The sequence below is a fragment of the Neopsephotus bourkii genome, unplaced genomic scaffold (genome assembly GCF_033783945.1).
Source record: "Neopsephotus bourkii isolate Nb327-2 ecotype Australia unplaced genomic scaffold, CSIRO-AGI_Nbou_v1 NB_1765, whole genome shotgun sequence".
Taxonomy (NCBI): domain Eukaryota; kingdom Metazoa; phylum Chordata; class Aves; order Psittaciformes; family Psittacidae; genus Neopsephotus; species Neopsephotus bourkii.
The window spans coordinates 8,496,627-8,518,628 of NW_026902239.1; the positions used below are offsets into that span (position 1 = coordinate 8,496,627).

The 22,002-nt window shown below is 39.8% G+C and overlaps 1 protein-coding gene across 2 annotated transcripts in view; it reads left to right on the forward strand.

Moving 5' to 3' along the window:
- THEMIS (thymocyte selection associated) overlaps nucleotides 1–22,002 on the forward strand; it is an 80,398-nt gene that overhangs the window by 12,129 nt on the left and 46,267 nt on the right. For both annotated transcript variants that reach the window (XM_061378261.1, XM_061378260.1), the window contains exons 2-4: nucleotides 4,740–4,898; nucleotides 11,911–12,369; nucleotides 15,303–16,345. In XM_061378261.1, coding sequence (XP_061234245.1) covers nucleotides 4,740–4,898; nucleotides 11,911–12,369; nucleotides 15,303–16,345 — 1,661 coding nt within the window. The remainder of the gene's footprint in view (nucleotides 1–4,739; nucleotides 4,899–11,910; nucleotides 12,370–15,302; nucleotides 16,346–22,002) is intronic.

Genomic DNA, 22,002 nt, shown 5'->3' on the forward strand with positions numbered 1-22,002 from the left:
TTAGATGTTCAGACTGTGACCATCACTGACTGATGAGTTTGACTTTTTTGCAAGCTCTGTTTATACTTTTATTTTGCGATGGAGGGCAGGACTCCTCAAACCTCTGCTGTACAATTGGTAATTAAGCTATTGTGCCTGAGGAAAAGTAAATGTGATAAAAGTAGTAAGTCTTTCAGAACCAGCCTTAATCAGAAAAAGGGCCCTCCTCTGACTCCCCTCTTTATTTCTTGGTGGCACCACTCTGCTGCAGATATAGACTGAAGTAGTACTTTAATATTCTTTAATCACACGATCATTTTTTGAGACATTCAGCCTCATAACCGCTCCATTCTTCCCCTCAGGGCCATTACTTGGGTTGGTCTACTCCAGCTACCATGGTATTTGGAAATCAGCCATGGCCAGCAAGGCTATGGAACCTGGGTAGCACAGTGCCCATGCTCCTATGGAGTCTGCATGTGGATGCGCAGCAGAGCCCTGCTGCATCCTGGGGAATGCCTGCAAAGGATATCTAGCAGAGGTGAAGGCAAATGTTCCTGGAGGCCATAATTAGTCAGTGCAGTTACTTTTATATGTTAAATGATTTCTAAGGGTCTGTTTTCAAGTGAGTTATTCTGGAGAAGTTGGATCTAAATATGCACTGAAGAAAAAACCCAACAACTCTAGAAGCCATGAGCTCCCATTTTGAGTAGGTTTTCACAAATATTTATTCAGAGGTGAGAATATTGGAATTGTTTGCTCATCTTTCCATGTTTCTGTAATGCAGAGCTCATCATACTGTATCCCCTAGGATTCCCTATATCTAATAATATCATGGCTGCTTGTGATTGCTACTGTCTGATGTGAGGAGTGAGGTGGTTCAGCACAAAAAGAATATTACCCTCTTCACAGCTGCTCAATCTTTCTCTCTCTCTCCTCTAATATGAAATAAGTATTGCGCATACACTTTTCTGACTGTCATAAAATATCCTGTGGAGTTCAGCTAAAGGAGTGAGAGCTATGATAATTCCTCATGTGTTTATTAGAGCAACAGCCAGCCTACTGAGGGGAGCTGTAGCAATATCCAGTGGAGCCATCTGACTTAATGCTGAATTACACAGAGACTCAAGGGAGAGCAAACAACTATGCACTACCTTTACAATAAGAAAACCTGATTGTTCTTTTTCAGTTAAAGGTCAGCAGCTCTCTTGGTCTTCTGCTTGGTACCAGATTGGCTGAAAGTATGCATTAACAGCATGGTTCTTCACCTGGCTGTAGTTGAATTTGTCTGGCACTATAATCCAGAATCCCTTTGTGCTAATCATCAAGTCAGTAGCCTGCTGGGGGAGTTTAGAGCCTAAATTCAGCAGTCTTCATGATCCTATGTAGGGTTCTCAGCAAGAGAAACGAGGCAGTGTTGTCATATGCAGCCTGCTGAAAGCAACTATAGCACAATATTTTAACGTTTTTTTTTGTTTGGGTTTTTTTTTTGTTTTGCTGATATTCCTTCTACACAGGGTTAAATACCTACATTGGTATGTGTCTTCTTCAGGGTAGTAGCTAGGGATTTCCAAGCGTCCATCTCAACTGTGAAAACATTGTGCAAGCAACGGACAGGTTTGCCTGGCCATGCCTTCACAGCAGAGCACCTTTAACCAGCTGCTCAGTGTTACTCCTGTTCATCCTTCTGTCCTGATACAAACTTCTTGTTTTGAGGCTTTGGGTCTAGGCTAGAACCAGAGCAACCTGTGCTCAGGTTGCACTTACAGTGACCTCCCATGAGGTCAAGGTGATAGCCAAATGCTTGTCACCTGCAAGTGCTGCAGCAGAGTTGATAAATATATCTCAGACTCAGTAAGAGATAATGATTAGCCCAGGCTGTGGTTGTGACTGGAACTGATCTTGAATGATCATTAGGAAAATCACTCAGCTAATAGTTGCATTTCTGATATGACACCTGGGGGAAAATAGAAAAAGAAAAAAAAAAGCTTTCTTTTTTCTCCCCAGCAACTACAAGGAGAGCTGTGGAGTAAGGAATGGTGCTTTCTGTGGGAAGTGAATTCTGCAGGCAATGGCAATATGTCAGTCCAGGCCATCTCAATTATTGATTGCTACTATATAGCCAGACGTCAGGTGTTAAATATCTCTCATTGCCTGAGACCATTCTGGTTAACTAGGTTAAAAGGGGGAGGGGGGGGGGAGGGAAGCCAAACCCAGAAACTTAAATTGAACAAGATGCAGGCAAGAGGCTATTGGGGGATTGTGAAAAGGGAAATCTTCTTGGAGGAGATAAAGAGAATTTGTTTCTTCTAGATTTTTTGTCAAAAATGTGACCAGAGCAGGGCAAAAATAACCTTGAAAACCTCTGGAGAAATGGAAATGAGAAAAAAAGTATTTTAAATACCAAAACAATGTTAATGGCAGAGCAAATGAATACACTTATGAACGCATTGGAGGTGAAAATACGGTTTCTTACCACAGGGAAATGAAATTCTGAGATGGGGTTCCAGAAAGGCTACTTCCACATCACTTAAATACAGAGCTTGGTAAGTTCTTAGAAAGAACTGCACAGCATCAGAAGAACAGAAGCTAGCATTAAAATCAGCATTTCTGATGTTCTGTGTTCAATGCAGTCCTATCTACAAATGGAACACCATGTGTTTGCTGTACTGTCTTTCTATAAAATTAATTAGTCCCATGCTTCAAAGCTCCTTCTAATGTCCTGCAATGACCAGGAATAATTTTCCTTCTTCTGCATAACTTGTCTTTTGTTTTGGTTTTGCTTTATTCTCAACACACTTCTGTAACAGCAGAGGTTGACCACAGCTACACTGGAGAAGGGGAGGGTTGCTTTTGGCAGGGAAAACTGCAATTCCAGGTTTTGTGAGGAGGCTCTGAAATTCTTGGTTGAATTGCCTTGTTCCTGATCTCAAGCTTCTGAGTATCACAGACAAAAAAGGAATTTTTTTTTGCTGCCAGGTCAGAATCAGTAGGCATTTTTTCAGCATGAGGTAGGGATTACCACTGTCCATTGGCCAGTTTTCCAATTTCTTATACTTTCTTTAGGTTTTCTGTTCCTACAGAAAGCTCAAATGCTAGTTGCACTTTGCTGTCTCCTGGGCTCTTCCTGAGGACCTTTAGCTTTTATGATTTTTTGTCTTCTGCTGTAGTCTGTTTCCTATGGGATATGCTATGCCCTATGCCATGCAGAGGCACCTTTCCTGTGCAAGCTCCACTGCCTGGTGATTTCAGGAGGCAGCTCCTGATGACCCAAGTAATCCTATGCTCTACTTCATTCCATTTTGTCTAGTAACTTGGAAATGAAGGTTCTTCAGACCTTGTTCTCCTCATATGCACCTAAGATCAGTGGGCACACAGATCTGACCTAGAGATCACTGAAGTCACAAAATTTTCTCAAGACACGAAGGAAGAAAATAAAACATTAGGTTAGTTATATATAAGTTATTATATATAGGTGTTGTTTCATATAACTCATTTTAAGCATTTTTTCTTTAATTCAAAGAGGTAAAGTCACTTGAAAAAGTGAGGAAAAGCTGAATAATTATGGCAGAGCGGTGGATGTGGTCTACCTTGACTTCAGCAAAGTGTTTGACACAGTCACCCACAGCATCCTCGCAGCTAAATTGAGGGAGTGTGGTCTGGATGATCGGGTAGTGAGGTGGACTGTGAACTGGCTGAAGGAGAGAAGCCAGAGAGTTGTACTCTATGGGGCGGAGTCTAGTTGGAGGCCTGTATCTAGTGGAGTGCCTCACGGGTCGGTACTGGGACCAGTATTATTTAATATATTCATCAATGATTTAGATGAGGGAATTGAGTGTACTATCAGCAAGTTTACTGATGACACTAAGCTGGGAGGAGTGGCCGACACGCCAGAAGGCTGTGCTGCCATCCAGCGAGACCTGGACAGGCTGGAGAGTTGGGCGGGGAATAACTTGATGAAATATAACAAGGGAAAGTGTAGAGTCCTGCATCTGGGCAGGAACAACCCCAGGTTCCAGTATAGGTTGGGGAACGACCTGTTAAGAGAGCAGTGTAGGGGAAAGGAACCTGGGGGTCCTAGTGGGCGACAGGGTGACCATGAGCCGACACTGTGCCCTTGTGGCCAAGAAGGCCAATGGCATCCTGGGGTGTATTAGAAGGGGGGTGGTTGAGAGAGGTCCTCCTTCCCCTCTACTCAGCCCTGGTGAGACCGCATCTGGAATATTGTGTCCAGTTCTGGGCCCCTCAGTTTAAGAAGGACAGGGACCTGCTGGAGAGAGTCCAGCGCAGGGCAACTACGATGATTAAGGGAGTGGAGCATCTCCCTTATGAGGAAAGACTGAGGGAGCTGGGTCTCTATAGTTTGGAGAAGAGGAGATTGAGGGGTGACCTTATTAGTGCATATAAATATATAAAGGAGGAGTGTCACAAGGATGGAGCCAGGTTCTTCTCAGTGGCAAACAATGATAGGACAAGGGGCAATGGGTACAAACTGGAACACAAGAGGTTCCACTTAAACTTGAGAAGAAACTTCTTCTCAGTGAGGGTGACAGAACACTGGAACAGGCTGCCCAGGGAGGTTGTGGAGTCTCCTTCTCTGGAGACATTCAAAACCCGCCTGGACACGTTCCTGTGTAACCTTATCTAGGTGTTCCTGCTCCGGCAGGGGGATTGGACTAGATGATCTTTTGAGGTCCCTTCCAATCTCTAACATACTGTGATACTGTGATAATGCTTTTCTTTCCTTTTGTGTTTCTTTTCAGGTTCCATCTATGAAATGTTTGGACATGAATGCTGCCTGTCAACAGGAGAAGTCATTAAAGTTATTGGCTTCAAAATTAAGAAGCTTATAGCAAGTATCTGTGAGAATAACAAAGTCAGCCAGTTTTCAGCCAGAGTGGAATTACCACTGAATTTTCCTGGTATAGTATTTCATGAATGCATGTTTTTAAGAAATTATAACCCTGAGTAGTCACTTTTATTTATTTTATTAATTTTCTGTCTTGATTGATATTTGGTTTAGGTTACAACTCGGCTGTCAATGATATAATTTTATTAGATGGCACAAGACACACTCATCTTGCTTTTAAATTTCAACTCCTACAGTTCTTTTTCAAGCCTGGATAAATATTATTAAGGTTATAATGTTTGTTAGTTAAACTTTCTCTATTTAAGGTTTCTACAAAAAATCTTCTTTTCAGTTACTTATGATTTTGCCAAGCTTTCTCTGAGCTAAAATCTCCTTGCTGTGTGCTCAGACTATAATTTATTTATTATTGCTACATTTCTATTTTATTATTTTGGATATAAAGTATTACAAATATTTTGTTATGTTTTGGGTTTGCTTCAATGTTTTATTTTAATTCCAGTGGCCAAAGTGGCTGCTCCATGCATGGAAACAGTATTGGAGGAAAATGGATGTATTTTACTGCTTAAAGACCATTCCACCTGTTCTATAGCAAAGTCCCAAAATATCTATATTTTGGAGAATAGACTTGAAATTTGGCAGGTGGTACTGACTTGTTATTTGTAACGCATTTCCCGCTGTTCATGCGGCCTTGTTAGGGTGAGCTGGCAAATGCTGTATGTATCCAAGAGCACCTAGTTGATGACGTCATATTTATTCATTTTTCAATTCTGCTCTCATCTCAATTCCTCTGTTGTTAGGGCCCAGCCGTGTTAAACGGGGAAGTTATTGGAGTAGAGAGGAAGTGCTGGACTCTCAGCATCCATGTGTGGGAAGTGGAGGAGGCAAACTAGGTTAGGAAACTAATAGGAAAAGTTTGCATCTTGGAGCAGGGGAACATGATGAAGACTCAACAAAGCAAAGATCAGGGACTGGAGACAGCAGTAAAGATGTTTACCAGCATCAGAAGAGGACTGCACCCGCACAGAAATATACATGTACAGCATTTCATATGCTTGGAGTCTTGCAGGTAGCAGAGGTAATGGGAGCCCCCAAAGAGAAGAGAGGCCAGTGCTGGAAAACAGCACAAAGAGGCAAGTGGGATGTGGGAGGGAGCCTGTGTAGGTCTGGGAAAGAAGTTATGGGACACCTGAACATAGGAAACACTGGGACAGAGCACACACAAGATACAGCAGCACACAAGAGACGAAGATCACATCCAGAACTCACTTTGGCCAGCCCTAATTCTAGCTAATGCACTGAATGAGACTACAGTTCTGTAGGAGAAAAAGAATAAATCACAGATTGTAAGCATTTAATTAACTCTGTGTTGTGCTGCAAGTACAAGGGAGGCTAAATTGGTGCTGCATAGGGAAACATAATTGAGTGTTTTCTAGTAACTTCATTGATGTTCTTCTAATGATTGTTCTTCTAATGATTCTAATTGATTGACTTAGTAACTTCACTGATGTTCTTCTAATGAATTGCTGAGCATGTGAGAATGTGTGCACATGCACATATATGGTTTAGGCTATGCCAGTGTCCAAACTGGTATGTACTTTTTCTACAGAAGAAGACAAGACACACTTCATGAAGCAAGTAAAGTGTAAAAGCAACTGAGAATGCAATGTTTTATCTGAAATCCACAGCAAAATATCTTCTGCCATGCCTTCATTTTCAATCTCTAAAATGCAAATTTCTGCCTAAAATAGTCATATATAATTTTCTTTTTCCCAGTAGATCCTCAATTTTCTTTCATGTTTTTCTTACTCAGTGAATCAGAGCCATTTGTATGACCACTTATTAAAAGACTTTTTTTGGATGCCATTTTCAAGCATTAGTAGGGTCCAAATATAGTGATCGAAGACAATTATCTGTGGCTATCTAGAGATATTAAAGTATAGCTGTACTGTGAACTCTCAAGATACTTGGTATTTTTCTTCAAATCCAAGCTGCTTTGCCATTATTAAAATTTCTTCTGTCTCTAAAATATATACTAATATACTCATATTCTAAATCTCGATTGGCAGATGGGGTTGAACATTTGAATTCTAAAATATCCAACACAACTGAGTGATAAAAGTAATCCTACATTTATTAATGTTGAATCTCCTGACTTTCAGAACAGAATGACTTATGATTTCAAATGCCTGAACCTGGTGAATCTGGATTTGTTTGCATTCAAGTGATCAAGCTTACAACTTGGCATTTGGATATTTTTGCCCTATTGAGCACATTTTCAAATTTGGTCTGATCACTACAATTCACATGAATGCTTATGAACTCTCCCAACCAGTGTTCTAGAAAACTGGGTTATTTCTGTAGAAAACTAAATTCAGAGTTCATTTTGCTAAAATTCGTCATTATTATCCTCCACATGATGCGTATTACTGAACAGCAACACTAAAGAGGGGCATAATGACACTTCTTATCAGCCCAACAGGGAGTAGTACTCTCTTGTTTCTCTCTGTATGTGTACTGTTATGCATTCAAGAGCTTTTTGGTAAGATGTAAATTTGTAATTTCTCTAATTTAGTTCTTAGCTGAAGAATGATTCTGCTTTGCAAAGTCAAGATGTCCCAGTCTGCTTTTTCTTGACCTTTTTCCTTTTCACTTTATTACATACACATGCTAAACTCTGAACAAAACATTATATTAGAGAATTGCTGGCTTGCCCCTGTTTCCAGAACAAAGCACAGAACCAAACTGCAGATGATCTTTTTCACACTGCCATTGACTTACTTCAAGAAAAATATCCACAGATGTCTAAGAGGCTGACACTATATTTCCATTGTATGTACAGTGCTCTCTTGTCAGTGTTGATGCAAAGAAATCTTTTGCTTTGATGTTATTTTCCATTTCCCCTATTGTGAGTTATCATTTGTATGTGGCAGGCTCGTGTATCCTTTCACCATGTGCATGCTAGCATAAATAAGTAACCCTTCTATTTCTGTTACTCTGGGGATAGTGTCTCTGTGAGTGAAGACTGGGCTCATTTGCTTTAAACGATCCTTACTCTTTGTCTTTTTGAATGCATTTACAGTCTACAGAATTCTTTTTTTCTGCTCTGGCAAATCAGATCCTTGATAGAGGCCTAATCTGTCTTTTGCATTAGAGAAACCACTACAACTGCAAGTTCACTATCTGTGTTACTTCATTTTATCCTTATTCTAATTTGTTCTTTTTCATGCCTCAGAGGGCCAGGCTATTCTTTCTATGCACATGCACTGGATAAAAAAGGAACTCTGCTGTTATTATAGACACTTCAATGACTACATCTAACAGCATTTTGAACTACGATTTTCACTACTAACAAGTTAGCAGAGACAGGTAATTTGCACAACACCCAAACTGTGTGCCGGCACAAATTATTTCATTCTGTTCTGTTACATTCCTTCTCCTCCAAAAATATTGCTAGGCTGTCTGTGCTCTCAGGGGGTCCCTGGTAGCATTATTGCTTATTCCTTCGTGGTCTGACAGGCTCATAGCTGAGCATGGCTGTGCCTTTTAGCTTCCAGCCTCTGCAAGCCAAGGGACAGGGGCTTGTCTGTGGCCATACAGTACATATGTGGAAGACGAGGGGTTAGGCATTAGAAGGCTGATCTCAATAGGAGGTGATGGAGACATAGGAGAGATGGCCTTTGGGGCAGGAGAAGGAAAGGAGCATGCTGGAGCAGGGGAGGTAGCAGAGTGAGTGGAAAGAGGAATAGCAATCAAATCACCTCCAGAGAAGTTGGAAACTGAGCTCTTCCCAGTCTTCTACAGTACCTTGGGGAGCAGCCATTACTGGTCTGGAGCAGAAGGTCTTTCTTCTATTTTTGATCCTTGAAGGCTACTTGGTTCTCTACTAGGTGAGCCTAACTACTGGCTTTCTCAGTTTTCTGTAGGGAAAAGAAGTAAAAAAGATGATAAAAAGCATATTCCTTTTCTTCAGGACTCATTATAATTAAGACTGAACATGAATCTCTATAAAGATACAGGGAGATACACTGTATCACTCAATAACTGGTAAAAGAGACCTGCATATACTGCTCTGTAAAAAGGTGCTAGAAATATCTTTCTTTCAAAACGTGCTTTCCCACTGGACTAAATGGGTGATTCTTGGTCTGTTTCCTCTCCCATACCAGTGAAGAAATTTTTGTTCAAATTCCCAAACCCTCTGTCTCTACCAATGTGTGCATCAGTGCCTAAAACTCACCTGAAAGTGCTGGGCTGATTAGGTTTGGTGCTTACTGATTTTCATATTATGGCTAGGCCCGCACTTTACCTAGTGAAATGCCTTGGTGCAGAGGGTTCATAGAGTGTGACAAAGGTTATACATTCATGTAGTTACTATGTATGTGCAGTTATTCTTGTCTCTAGCTGTAATTTTTTCCAGAACTATTAGGCATCAGTTCATTTTGGTTATAGACCAGATGACTACATTTAGAAAGTAGATATATAGGTGCAGTATTGCCAGCTCTTAATAAACTAGCTGGACTTTTTGCAGGTTGGCTATTTCCATCTGTCTTTCCCTCCACTAGTCCACCAAGCTCTCATAGGAAAGCCTGTGAATTTAAGTAATTTTATGATTTATGAAAAAATGCACAAATATTTTTGTTTGACCTCAAAATGCCTAAACTTTGGCATCTCAGACTTACCATGTCTCCTACTCTGGAGATTTCTTTGCTATCTTAAGTTTGGAAAATATTCCGTTTTTTAATTTAATTCATAATGATTTTAATAAGGTTCTAAATGGTTCCCTATAGTGTAATGTTGTTTGTTTTTTGTGGGTTTGTGTGGGATTTGTGTTTTGTTTTTTGTTCATATTTTTTCTTTGGGGAGAGTGGGAGTTTTTTGGTTGGTTGGTTAGAGTTTTATGTGGTTTTTTGGGTTTTTTTTGTGTGTGTGTGTATTTGTTTGGGTTTGGGTTTTCATTGGTTTTTGTTTGTTTGTTTGTTTGTTTGCTCTGATATATATATATATATTTATCAAGGAGAGCATTTATGAGAAGATACCATCACAGATTATGGCAGTTAGATAGTAACCAAGTGACTTTCAGCCATCATACCAAAATGAATTTTTATATATTCACCTCTTTTCTATAGAGAGAGAAACATATGGAATTTTACATACTCATAAGCATAAACAGGTGGCTATTAGGTGCCTCTACTTCAGGGGTCTCATCAATGCAGATGCTAAGTATACTAGGCCACATGGCTCTTTAGTTGCCTATGCAAGCATTCTTCTACCCAAATTAAGAAAACCAGCAAAATGGAAGGTGATGATTTTCCTGCTCCCAACCCTTGCAAAGCCAGTCTGCCTTGGCCCAAGGGGATAATCAGTTGTCTAGTTTTGTATGAGGTTTGGTAATTGTGTTTCTATATGAAACCTATTTTCTAACCCAGGATGCTCATTGGTTTGTTGCTGAAATAGGTGGCTTTCCTATAGCCCCGGCAGAATTAGTAGAGCCTGAGTCTACTGTCAGACTCAGAAGAATGCTATTTCTCATACCTGTACTTTGCCAAATATTTTCAATGGGGAATATTTTTCTAACATAGCTTATGGAGGCTTTTTAATGCAATTCTGGAGGTTTTCTTGGGGCAATATGCATGCTCCTGTATCACAGATGGATAAACATAGTTATTGCCTTTGGGATACATTGTATGTACTTTGAATAAATTTTTTAATGAAGAGTATTCCTATTTGCTTTCTCCCAGCACTGCAAGGAGATGAAGCTCATCTTGTGTTTGCAAAGCATGACACTGGAACACTGTTTGGGGGATGTTGTCTTTCCCACTATTTCAGTTTATCATTAGTGCCTTGTCACTGCAATATATTCTAAAGGCTGATGAACCAGTTTGTCTTGATCTGCACTGGCAGCTCCGGTGGTGATTAGGACTGGGGTAGCTAACTTACTTGTTAATAATTGCATTAAAAATGACTGTGAGCAACATTAAAAATACCAGTGAGAAAGAAAAGTGTGTTGAAGTTGTACTTTGTACCTGTGCAGTTTCCGCTGGTTGGGCTTGGGCAAATGAGGGAGGAAAGGCACTGTAGCTTCGTCACTGTAGCTGTAGCTAGTGGTTAATTTGTGGCTAGCAAGCTTGGTTTAGGAATAACCTCTATATATGTCTTGGAAGCAAGCCTAAGTCAATTCCTGTCCCAGGAAGCTGCAATGTAATTCCATGAGGCAGCATTCACACTGCTGTGCCTTGGGAAGAAGACAGCTGAATCATGCAGTTCAGCTAAACCCTACTGTTAAGTCCTGTAAACCATCCACTTCATCTGCCTCTATGAAAACACTCATGCAATACAGAAATGTACGCATTTTTGTTGTGATGTGAACTCCCAATGAGACAGCTTCAAGGGGCATGATTGACATGAAATAATAGTGTCCCTAGGGGGTAGGAAGGCTCAGATGCAGCTTCTGTCTTGCAGAACTTCAGCATTTTGATTGCTTTGTGATGGCCAGAATATTACAACACTCAAACTTTGAATTATTCCATCTGGTGGTCTGGGCTATCATATATGCTAAAATCAATTTTCTTTGCTTATTCTTATCCATGGGTGCTACTTTTTAATTTGTGATATATCTTTAAACATATTTGGTCATGGACTCCCCAGTCTGTGTGTGGAAGAATATGTAGTACTGATGTTTAGGCAGAAAACCTATCTTGCATTTCACATTAGTGCTGCTCTTCCTCATATCATGTCTGCATTTATTTCTTACAGGTTTGTTTCCTAGGAAGACAAATGAGAATTTAAGATAATTTTTCTTCTTACTGTGTGTGGCAAAGAAAACTTTTTACGATAGATGTAAAAATGTTGGATGTCAGATGCAGAGCAAAAAGGGCTAGTTCCAGCTGCCTAGACATAATATCATATAGTTGATATTATCTCTTTAGAGTCACAGTTCTAACAACTAAACCAGCTATGAATCGTTTGATGTGCTTTGCTCCCTATTTTTATTGCATTCATTGTCTAAAATTTGGCAAGGCTTGCTTTGTATATTTCCCCTTTTGTAATGCAAGTTTTTCTGTTCTTAGGTCTTTATAAAGTTATGGCAGATAAAACACCATATGACAGCATTGAAGAAATTACAAGAAAAGTCTCTATCGGGCCAACAAGATTTGGCCATCCATGTTTCTACAGCCCCGAGGACATAAAATTGGCAAACCTCACTATCAAACATGGTGAGCACATCACCTTCAACTCAGTGGAAGAGACCAGTGGAACAATGGCTGTGAACTGTGTTGTGGTCAGAAACAACCAGTCTTATTCCTTTACTTTGCCCCTTTCACAAGAAGGAAAATTCTATGAGTGTGAAGATGACCAGATATACACCTTAAAAGAGATTGCAGAATGGAAAATCCCTAAGTGCAGAAACAGGATTGTCAAACTTTCCAGTACTATACATATGTGGGACTTCTCTAATCCACTTCCTGAGAATTTTGATGGCTGCTTGGTTCTTACGCCTGTCTATGAAGTGCAGGCAGTAATGAAATGTAAGTAGGAATCAAAGTCAATGTTTTGATAAACTCGGTATAGCAAAGGACACAAAATTTGCTTAAAATAGGAAGGATTCAGTTTGGTCAAGAATTAGTGATCCATATTTGCCACTGATGCTAGTTTCAAGACAAAGAAATATAAAAATAATATTGCCTCTTATTCCTTTATCAGCTGTTAATTTAGAAAGTTACCTTGCATTTCTTTCTGTTGCCATTTTATCAATCACTATAATTAAATCATCACTGCAAATCAAATATGTTGCATAATGAAAAGGTGGCGCTTGGGAATTCTATTGAGTTCTCAAATTCTTTTTCTTTGTGGCTCAGACTTTGGCCATGGAGCAGCCACTTGACCATTTATGGCTATGGCTAGGAGGCAGGAAAAGAATATAGACCCACATGTAACAAACTCAATTACTATTTATTTTTCAGGATGAGGCTACTGCAAAATGCAAAACCGTATTATTTTACTCTATTGCAGAAGCAAATATCAATAGAATATAAACAGAAAAGACTCAGACAATTTTAGAAAGACCTAGGTTTGAGGAAACAGGAAGATAACAGAAAAACAATACCTTTAAAAGCGATCCTTTATGTTATGAATTTTTGTTAGGGGAAAAAAAGTATTTTGTCTGTGACACATTAACACTTTTCTACCTGTTCCACCAAAACACAGCAACTGCTGGCTTGTGTTCTTATCAATGTCTTTAAACCTGCTAGCAAAATTTGTCATGGGAATAAAATTAAAAGGTGTGCAAGGTTATAAGCATAAAGCAAAATGCTCCTGAGCTATGATTACTAGAATGGCCAAGCTGCAGTAATGACCAATGTGTGCATGCATAGTGTACCCTCTCTGAACTGAGATACCTAACCAAACAAACGAAAAACTTAGGATAAAAAGTCTGGTTTCCAACTACTGCCTGGGCTACTGCAATTCTACTTCTTCATGCACCCACCCTTTTAAAGTTTGCAGGATAAGAGCTTACCCTTTGCAAAGGTTTGACTGCCAGTTGCATTTACTAGAAACAAACCAGTGTGCACCATACAAATTAAATCCTAACAGAAATATGTCATTCATGAGGATATTAAGCAGGAAATCTTTTCACAGTTGAGCTTTCTCTGATGAATGAAGTAAATCAATAGAAGAGGAATACAAGTGGACAGAGACTGTAAGCACAATATACTATAGTTGTTAAATGCTTATCACGAGACATTCAGGTTTACTTTCTATGTGATTTAATGTGTGAATCTGGGAAGTGTATCTTCATGAGATAAACTACTTCATTTTCTGCAACTCTGGCTAGATTCAGGAATCTAGCCCATTTCCTGAAGCTAGATTCACTTAGGTGTATTCCAATACCAGCTTAAACATAAGTGTAGAATCAATGAGAATTTTGTGTTCCCAAAAAGCTTTCTGAAGATTCAGTTGTCTTTCAAACAGATTCCAGTGAGCACTGTATTTGTTGATTTTATTTTATGTTTCATAGTGTGTTCAACATTTAAAAAGCATTAAATATGTCCTAAATAATTATTTAATACAAACTTGAAAAGTAGGCTTCATGGTACATGATTTCTTGTGGACCATGAAAAATGGATTTTCTATTTTTAGAAGAACTATAAATAGGCACAAGATAAAGTATGAAGAATACTATCCACAGTTCAATAAAAAAGATTCCTGATAAGAGGGATGGATAGCAGATTACACTTTCACAGTCTGTGAGCAGATATCCTTTACACTTCTTATTTTTTATAATGAGCAAATTATGCATGTGGAAATCCCCCAGATACTCATAGAAAGCTTTAATTTTCACCAGTCATTCCTCCTTCATTGGCTTTCCTTTGCGGTGCTTAGAATGTTTGTCACCTGAAGATGTCAGTGTGGCAAAAGTACTGTTGGAATAAACAGATCCTGAATCAATGTCATAAAACTCTGTAATATGAAATAGATCTGATACCAACTTTTAAGGATAAAATATCAGTATGTCCTGCTACAAGAAAGTGTGACTCCAGGATATACTATCCTTCTGTGCAGGACTATGCAGAATAAGTCTTACTGAAAAGAGTCGTTAACTATTATTTGCTTATTAAATTTTAGTGCCCTGGTCAGCACTCTGTAGTGTCACTGATCTGGAGCCAAATTCTTAAACAAACCTTAACTGCATAGTCAGCTTTGTACTTGGAAGTTTTACATCCAAAATTTTGCAAGTTCAGTGATGATAAAAAGTTGTTCTCGGTCAGACTGTTAAATACAATGGCTTGATTCTGATAGTAAATAAAACTAGATGCTGCAGTAAAAAATGCAAGAGAACCACAGAAGAGCATAGTGGAAATTTATTCACTAACACTAAACTTAGACTTCATTATATAAAATTTTGCTTTTTTTTAAAGAAGTTGTATTATTTTCTAGTAATTGTAGATATTTTTGTTATTCTTGTAAATATCAAAATATCATATTTTTCCTAGACTGACCACAGCAACAATATGTGTTAATGGGTTCAAATGCTATTTATTTATTACAAATGTTCCCCTGACCCATATGGAGGAACCATAAGTTGCTATGAAATAATAGAAATACATCTTGTACTCAAGGAAAATAGTTTGATAAGATGCACAGCTGATTAAACTTGGAGGTGCTGTGAGAAAGATAGTGAGCTAATTTTTTTTCCCCTTTCCTTTTTCTTCAACTTTTATTCACTTGCACACCCTATTGTCATCTCCTCTTGTTTCTGTCTTCCTTCATGAGGTCTCCTGAATATCTAACAGCCATATATCTCAAATTAAACCAGACTTTGACTAGCCTTGTTAATTGTACATGTTTACATATGGAGGTGCATACCTCAGGGAAGGTACTTCTAGTATCTGGCCAATAGGACGTGTATTTTATTCTAATGTCAGTTTGAAAATAAAAATCAATATCTTTTTCTTTTCAGTTCGAAAGGACATAGTTCATATCCTCTCAGATCTAGATGTCGAGGTCAAGGATATAACAGACTGTTATGATATTAGCTCTTTCCTTCAGCCACTGTCTTTGGAAGATGTATTTGAGAGAACAAGCAAGGAATTTCCTATGGTTGCTGAGATAATGGAAGGGCCTTCAGAAAATCAAAAACCTTTTAAATTTCTGGATACAGGGAATGAGATCATTATCTACAAAAAGTACCAGACAACAAGAGTTCTAGCCTCAGAGATCAGAAGTGATTCCCCCAAAAGATATTTTTTAATCCCTATGAGCTATAAAGGAAGGTTCAAAAGAAGACCTCGGGAGTTTCCTACTGCCTATGACTTAGAGATAGCAAGAAGTGAAAAGGAACAACTTCATGTCGTAGCAACTAAAGCCTTTGATTCCCCTCATAAAGAGCTTTTCTCTGTTTCAGTTGGAGATCAGTTTCTAGTTCAGCAATGCCAGACTAGTGAAGTTCTGTATGAGGGAAGAAAGAAACTTATAGATGTTTTAGCTTGTGAACAAATACTAGGTGATACATATAAGAAAGTTCTCCTCCCTATGTATATGGAAGGTAGATTTGTAGAAGTGATTCATGACAAGAAACAGTACCAGCTTCCTGAGATTTGCAAAGAATTTCGATTGCCTTTTAACGTCAAAGTGTCTGTGAGAGACCTTTCCATTGAGGAAGATGTCGTGGCTGCCATGCCTGGTCTGCAGTTTGAAGAAGAAATCACAGACTCTTATTTGCTGATCAGTAGTGCCAGCAATCCAGTAGAGAGCTGGGAGATTCCTGTAGGTCGTTTAAACATGTCCGTCCATTTGCTCAGCAAAGATGTCCACACAGTTGTGCCTCCTGTGACTAAGACAAAAGTGGAAGAGATCAGTGAAGAGCAATACTATATGGTGCGAAGATATGAAAACCAAACCCTTCGTTCACCACCAAGGCCTCCTAAAAAGCCAACGTTTTCACCAAAGCCTGGTTTTGCAGTACCTAAGCAAGGTGTGACTGATGTCCTACAAGCTCCAAAGGTAAGTTATCACACCTTGTCTTTGAATCTCTTAAAATCACAGGTCATGTTCTGTTGGTTTACAGTCTCCGTTTCACTGGTGTATAGTAATAGCTTGTATACAGATGGCTCTCAGTTCCTGTAGTAGGCAAATTGGCCATTATAGGCAGACAATGGCTAAAATCATCAGTATGTGTTAACTGTTCTGTGAAAAGCAGCAGAACCATACCAGCTCACAGCAGAAAGCTTGGCCAGATAATTTTATATGGATAATCCTTTACTGCACCAATGCAAAAGTGAAGGAAGAGAGCTGAAGTGGTTGTATTTAATTTTTTATTAAGGAAAAGCATATGTTTTAATGATATAAAGGTAATTTTTCTTAGCTGGAACCAGCAGAATTAAATTCACAGGAAATCAGGTTGTACAGATATTTTTGACTGCATGGTTTTGAGCTTACCCAAGTGGCAAATAGATTTGGAATAAAAAGGGCAGATGTTTAGAACAGCACTTGAAGTTAAGAGATAAGTGCCCTTTCTGGGACAATTTTCTTCATGGCTAACCCAAGGCAATCATTTGTTCATTACTTTTTATGTTGGGTCTGGCTGAGATGGAGTTAATTTTCTTCACAGCAGCCTGTAAGATATTGTGTTTTGGGTTTGTGACTAAACAGCATTGATAACACCAGTGTTTTGGCTATTGCAAATCAGTGCACCCACAGTGTCAAGGCCTTCCCTTTTTCCCAGGCTGCCCATCCCCAGAAAGCAGGCTATGGGTGGGCAAGAGGCTGGGAGGGCAAACAGATGGCACAGCTGACCCCAAATGACCAAAAGGATATTCCATTTGTTGTTATGCTCAGCAATAAAAACTGAGGGAGTGGTTGGTCTGGGAAGATTACCAAAGCTCAGACTGGTTGGATATCAGTCTGCCTGTAGGAGGTGGTCACTGGATGCCTTTGTACCACTGTTGAGTTTTTTCCCCTTTCCTGTCTTTATCTCAGCCCACAAGTTTTATTGGTTTTGCTCTTATTATTCTCTCTCCTGATGAGATCATAATCCTAATGTGAGTGCTTAGCTGCTGGCTGTGGTCAACCTACCACAGTTTTATTTCATAAATTGAAAGAATCAAAGGAAGGCACCTTGATGGACTTTAATGAGAGAGACTGTCCAGGAGGTATTTAATTTATGCAGTTGTTCTTGTGTGCAAATACAAATTCCCTACAGGGGAAGAATTAAAAATACTGGAAATACTTTCAGGCCTCTGCATTGTGATTGTGTTGTGCTTTAAATGCAATGTAACTCATGGAGTTCTATTTTGGGGGGCTTGGGGAAGGTTAGTTTTTGTATTGTTATCAAATTATGGTTCAGTTGTAGTGACCCTGGAGGGGCAGCCTTTTTTAAGTACTTTTCCTTGCCTACTGGAGGTGTTTCTCCCCTCAGTGCCAACTCCAAGACCACATGCAAGTACACATCTCCACGTTTTCTGGGAGATGGTTACAACAGACTGTAGGAGACATGAATGGGTAAGGTGGGTCCCTCAGAGAGGGTAATACAGTAAAAAGCTGCGTTGTTTTCTTCTGTCTTTACTTGCATTACAGAAACTTCTTTTCTGCTGATTTGTACAGTGAACCTTGTAGCAGCTTAAATAAGTCATCCTGATAGGCTAGAGAGGATAGACAAGAAACTGATCCCTTGAGCTAACAGGCAGGCCATCATCCTGGTGTTCGTGTAAAGACCTGGAGAAGAATTCCCTAAAGTTGTGTTTCTGGCAGACCTGTATCATTGTCAGGAGGACTCAGATCTCTTGCAGTTACTGATAGCGGTGTGTGGAGAGCAACAGGTAGCTGCTGACTCTAGTCTAGACTCACGCAGAAGATAATATTTTCCTGAAGTGAAGAGAGAGCAATAAGGGCAAGAGAGATGTGAGCTCGGGTTCTTTTGTACATTTATGAGTGAAAACAACCTCAGACTGCAGCTGTACAATGAAACACAATTAAGCAAATTGGTCCAGAAGACTTTTTTTTTTGGTCATGTGCTCAATATAAATAAATATAAACTGCAGTTGGAATGCTTAGATTTATGCAGATTTGTGAATCTACTTCCTTGAAAAGGTGAAACAGGTAGAGATCCCTTATTCATAAGATCAAACATCCTGAGCTGTAATGTAATAGGTTTAAAGTCACACAGAATGCATTATCTTTTCCATCGCTAACACCATGAATCCTCTGAGAGAACATGGCTGGTAGTGCATAAGCTTTGTCTTGGCTTCTCTGCCAGTGGTAGTGATAGGGGAGACTGCATTTTCTTTTACAAGTATCAAGGATGACTGGTGTTCAGAAAGTTGGAAATTGTGCCAAACTGATAAACTGGCATTCTTTGCATATTTTGTGACTATGCATAGATTTATTTGCATAAATAACAAATGAATGTCCTAATGAGCTGAATTTAAGCCTGACAAGATGGCAGGCTGAATTAAGCCATAGTGCTGCGTGAATTGCCATGCTCCTCCTGTGGCAGTTCCCTGCCTGGTGCTTAGGGAGCTCTGGCTACTTGCTGGAGGGTGGTGAATGGCTTCTTTGCCCACCAGCTGGGAAACTCTGCTTGGCGCTCCAGGATTAAATGCTGCTGCTACATGAGTCCACAGAGGACTAAGATCCGTCTGCTTTATGCCAATACCTGAGGATGCTCTGTAAGAGTGGATCACCTCTAGCTACAGCTAGTGCTTTGATCACCTCTTAGCTCACAGCAAAGCTGTGGGGGCAGAGAGGGTCCAGCTGTCTCTGCCTGCTGTTCTCTGACATTGGTAAGGCAACACTAGGGCCAGGAGTAGTGCCGTATGTTTCACTGTGTACTGTTTGCGATATTAGCCGCTTAATTGTGTGAGATTAACAGCCAACATGGACTGGAACCTCAGATGAGTGCAAGAACTGCCTCTGCTTGGGTGCCAGTTGCAGTGCTGCAGAGACATGGATGTTTGCACAGTTCAGCAAAGTCCAGAGACACCAGATGAATTCTCAAACATCATATAGGTCCATTAACCAAGCACTCTGCCCAGTCTCTTCACAGGGCTAATTAAGTTGGCTTGGCTCCTGCTGACACAGCTTTCACTTCCAGATCCTGGGGATCTCTCCCCTCCACAGTACGGTATAGACTTTCTCTCTCCCTCTTACCTGATCTCTTTGTTTCAGTTGGAAACAGCCAGATCACATATGTTTGCAGTTTTGTATTATTTACTAAACAAAGACAAACCCCAAGAAAATATATGCAAACTAAACAAATGAAACAAAATAGCATGTATTGAATGATTAAGCTAATCCAGTATTTCACATATCAGATGTCTATCTGTCCACGATACTATCTCATTATCAGATAGCAGGTATCTATATTAATATGACCTCTACCCACAAGCATCCCCAGCTGAGGACAGTGATGAGAAAACTATTATTGTACCCTTTGTCTAATGGTAAAAAGTTAGATACAAGCAGTCATTCACAAGAAATCCACATTTTCCTCACTGGAATAAATGGAATAAAGTCTTCACAGGGCTCTAAATGCCATGTTGAATTAAATAGTTTCAGCCATTCTATTTCTGACTTGTGAGCTTAGCTGGAAAGTGAGAATGACCTAATAAACCCCTAGAAGTTAACGCTACTGATCTGAGAATGGAGCATCTATCTCTCTTGCCAAGTTGCTCCTGGAGAGAAGTTCCTGTGGGAGAAACCAGTCACGACCTCACCTTCTTGAAATTATAGTTAATTTAAAAAGACAAGCCAGATGTGCCTATTCTTTCCACAGTTAGTCTCACCACAGTGAATATAACAAACCAAGTTTTCACTTAAGAATCCCAGAATAAGCTTTCAGGTGGGACCCTGAACAAAAGAGGCTTGAGAATTCTTTTGTAAAATTTCCTCAGGCTTTTTACATGCTACCCTACAAGGGGATTTAAGTGGCAGAAACTTTCCAGTTCTTTTTTAGTCTGTCAGTTAAAGCTGGAAATATCCTACAGATTTAAGAAGGTTCCTATATGACCCTCAATGGCTTAGTTTTAAATTGAAACCATCAAAGAATACCCCATGCCAAACATTGCTAAGTGCATTCACTGATACTCGCTGATATTCACTGATTCTGGGGGAATGGTAATCAAGGCATGGAAGGCCACACTTTAGTCCTAATACCCTGAGGGCACTAAGTACGTTGCTTAAGGAATTAAAACAGGCAGTATTTGGCTCCTGATAAACAGCAAAAGAGGTTAGCTCCATCCAATGCTATTTTCAGAGGTCTGCTTAGGCATGTCTCTAACCTGAGCATCAGTAGAATCAGTAAAATACCAGCTCCAAGTTAGGATTGCTGCTAAATACCTTTATGAATGTGGAATTGGAAAAGCCAGTCACAGGCAGTAATCTGCTCAGCTCTGGTAAGAAAGCTGAGAGAATTCCAGTCAGGGAGACTGGAATTTAATAGTAAGTATCAGGGCATGGTAGTTAATTGTCATTCTGTGCTAAGGTCCATTATCCTTCAAAAAGTCATTACAGTGTTACGATATCAGGAACTTTCTTGCTTTCTTGCTTTTTATTTCAAAATTAAAATAAAAGAAAAAATTATCATTTCCATCTGGCTTTGCAGTGCTACAAACTGAACTATCGAAATCTGCCATTAACATATTTATCGCATCTGTCTTCACAGCAAAATGAAGACTTATCTGGAATTAAATTGATAAGACATAAGCTGCATTTTTCAGCAAATGGATTTTCCTGCAGCGCCTCCTTTCCTTCCTCCTAACTATTTCTTTGCTGCTTCCAGAGCATTTTTTCATGCTTTTAGGGGCTTTATAGAGTAGATTTAACGCAAATATTTCTGCAGTGTGGCAAGAAACTAACCTTCCTAAATAAATATGTATTAGAAAATACACACAGGACAGCCAGGAAGAAATAGGTAAGAACAGACTTCAGGAATTAATCTTTTGGCCTGGAAAAGAGGGATGAAAGTGTGTTTCATCAGCAGATGCAAAACTGTGCATATGTAAATGTAAGAAAGAGGGTTTCTCTCTGGCAGATGCAGCATTGTCTCACCTTCACCCTCTCTCTCCTTCCTCACATCCCATGTACTGTTTCTCCCTGTCACTTTTCCAATAGCTCTGGAGGTCTCTATTAAATAGCACAGAAAGGCTGGTAGCACAGCCCTTACAGATTAGTGACTATGCCATGTTGCCATGCCCACATTCTTGAAGTCTCTCAAAATCCCATCCCCACCTCAGCCTCACCTGTGTGGATCCCAAATCTTCCCACCTCTTTGTGCTGCAGCTTCTTGCTCCTCCTAGTACTAAGTCCATGCTGTGCACAGGGTCCTTTTCCTCCTAATACCCACCTTCTACCACATGTGCCTGACTTCCCCCAGACCTATGTGCCTTGGGTGCCCCAGCACTACACTTTTCATGTGCCCTCAGCTTATATCACCTTGGTTCTCCAGTCCTCTCTACTGCTTTCAGGCAGGCTTGTCTTTTCCTCTTCCTTATTTCTTCCCCACACATCTTCCCTACTTGCTCTTATCTGATGCACTGAGCTAAAGCCAAGGCCACAGGCATTATCAGGCAGGAGCTGTGGGGACATCCCAAGTTACACATGGGTTTTCATCTCCTTCCCCAGTGGCACCTGTTCCAAACCTCTGCAGAGCATTAGTCTTCAGC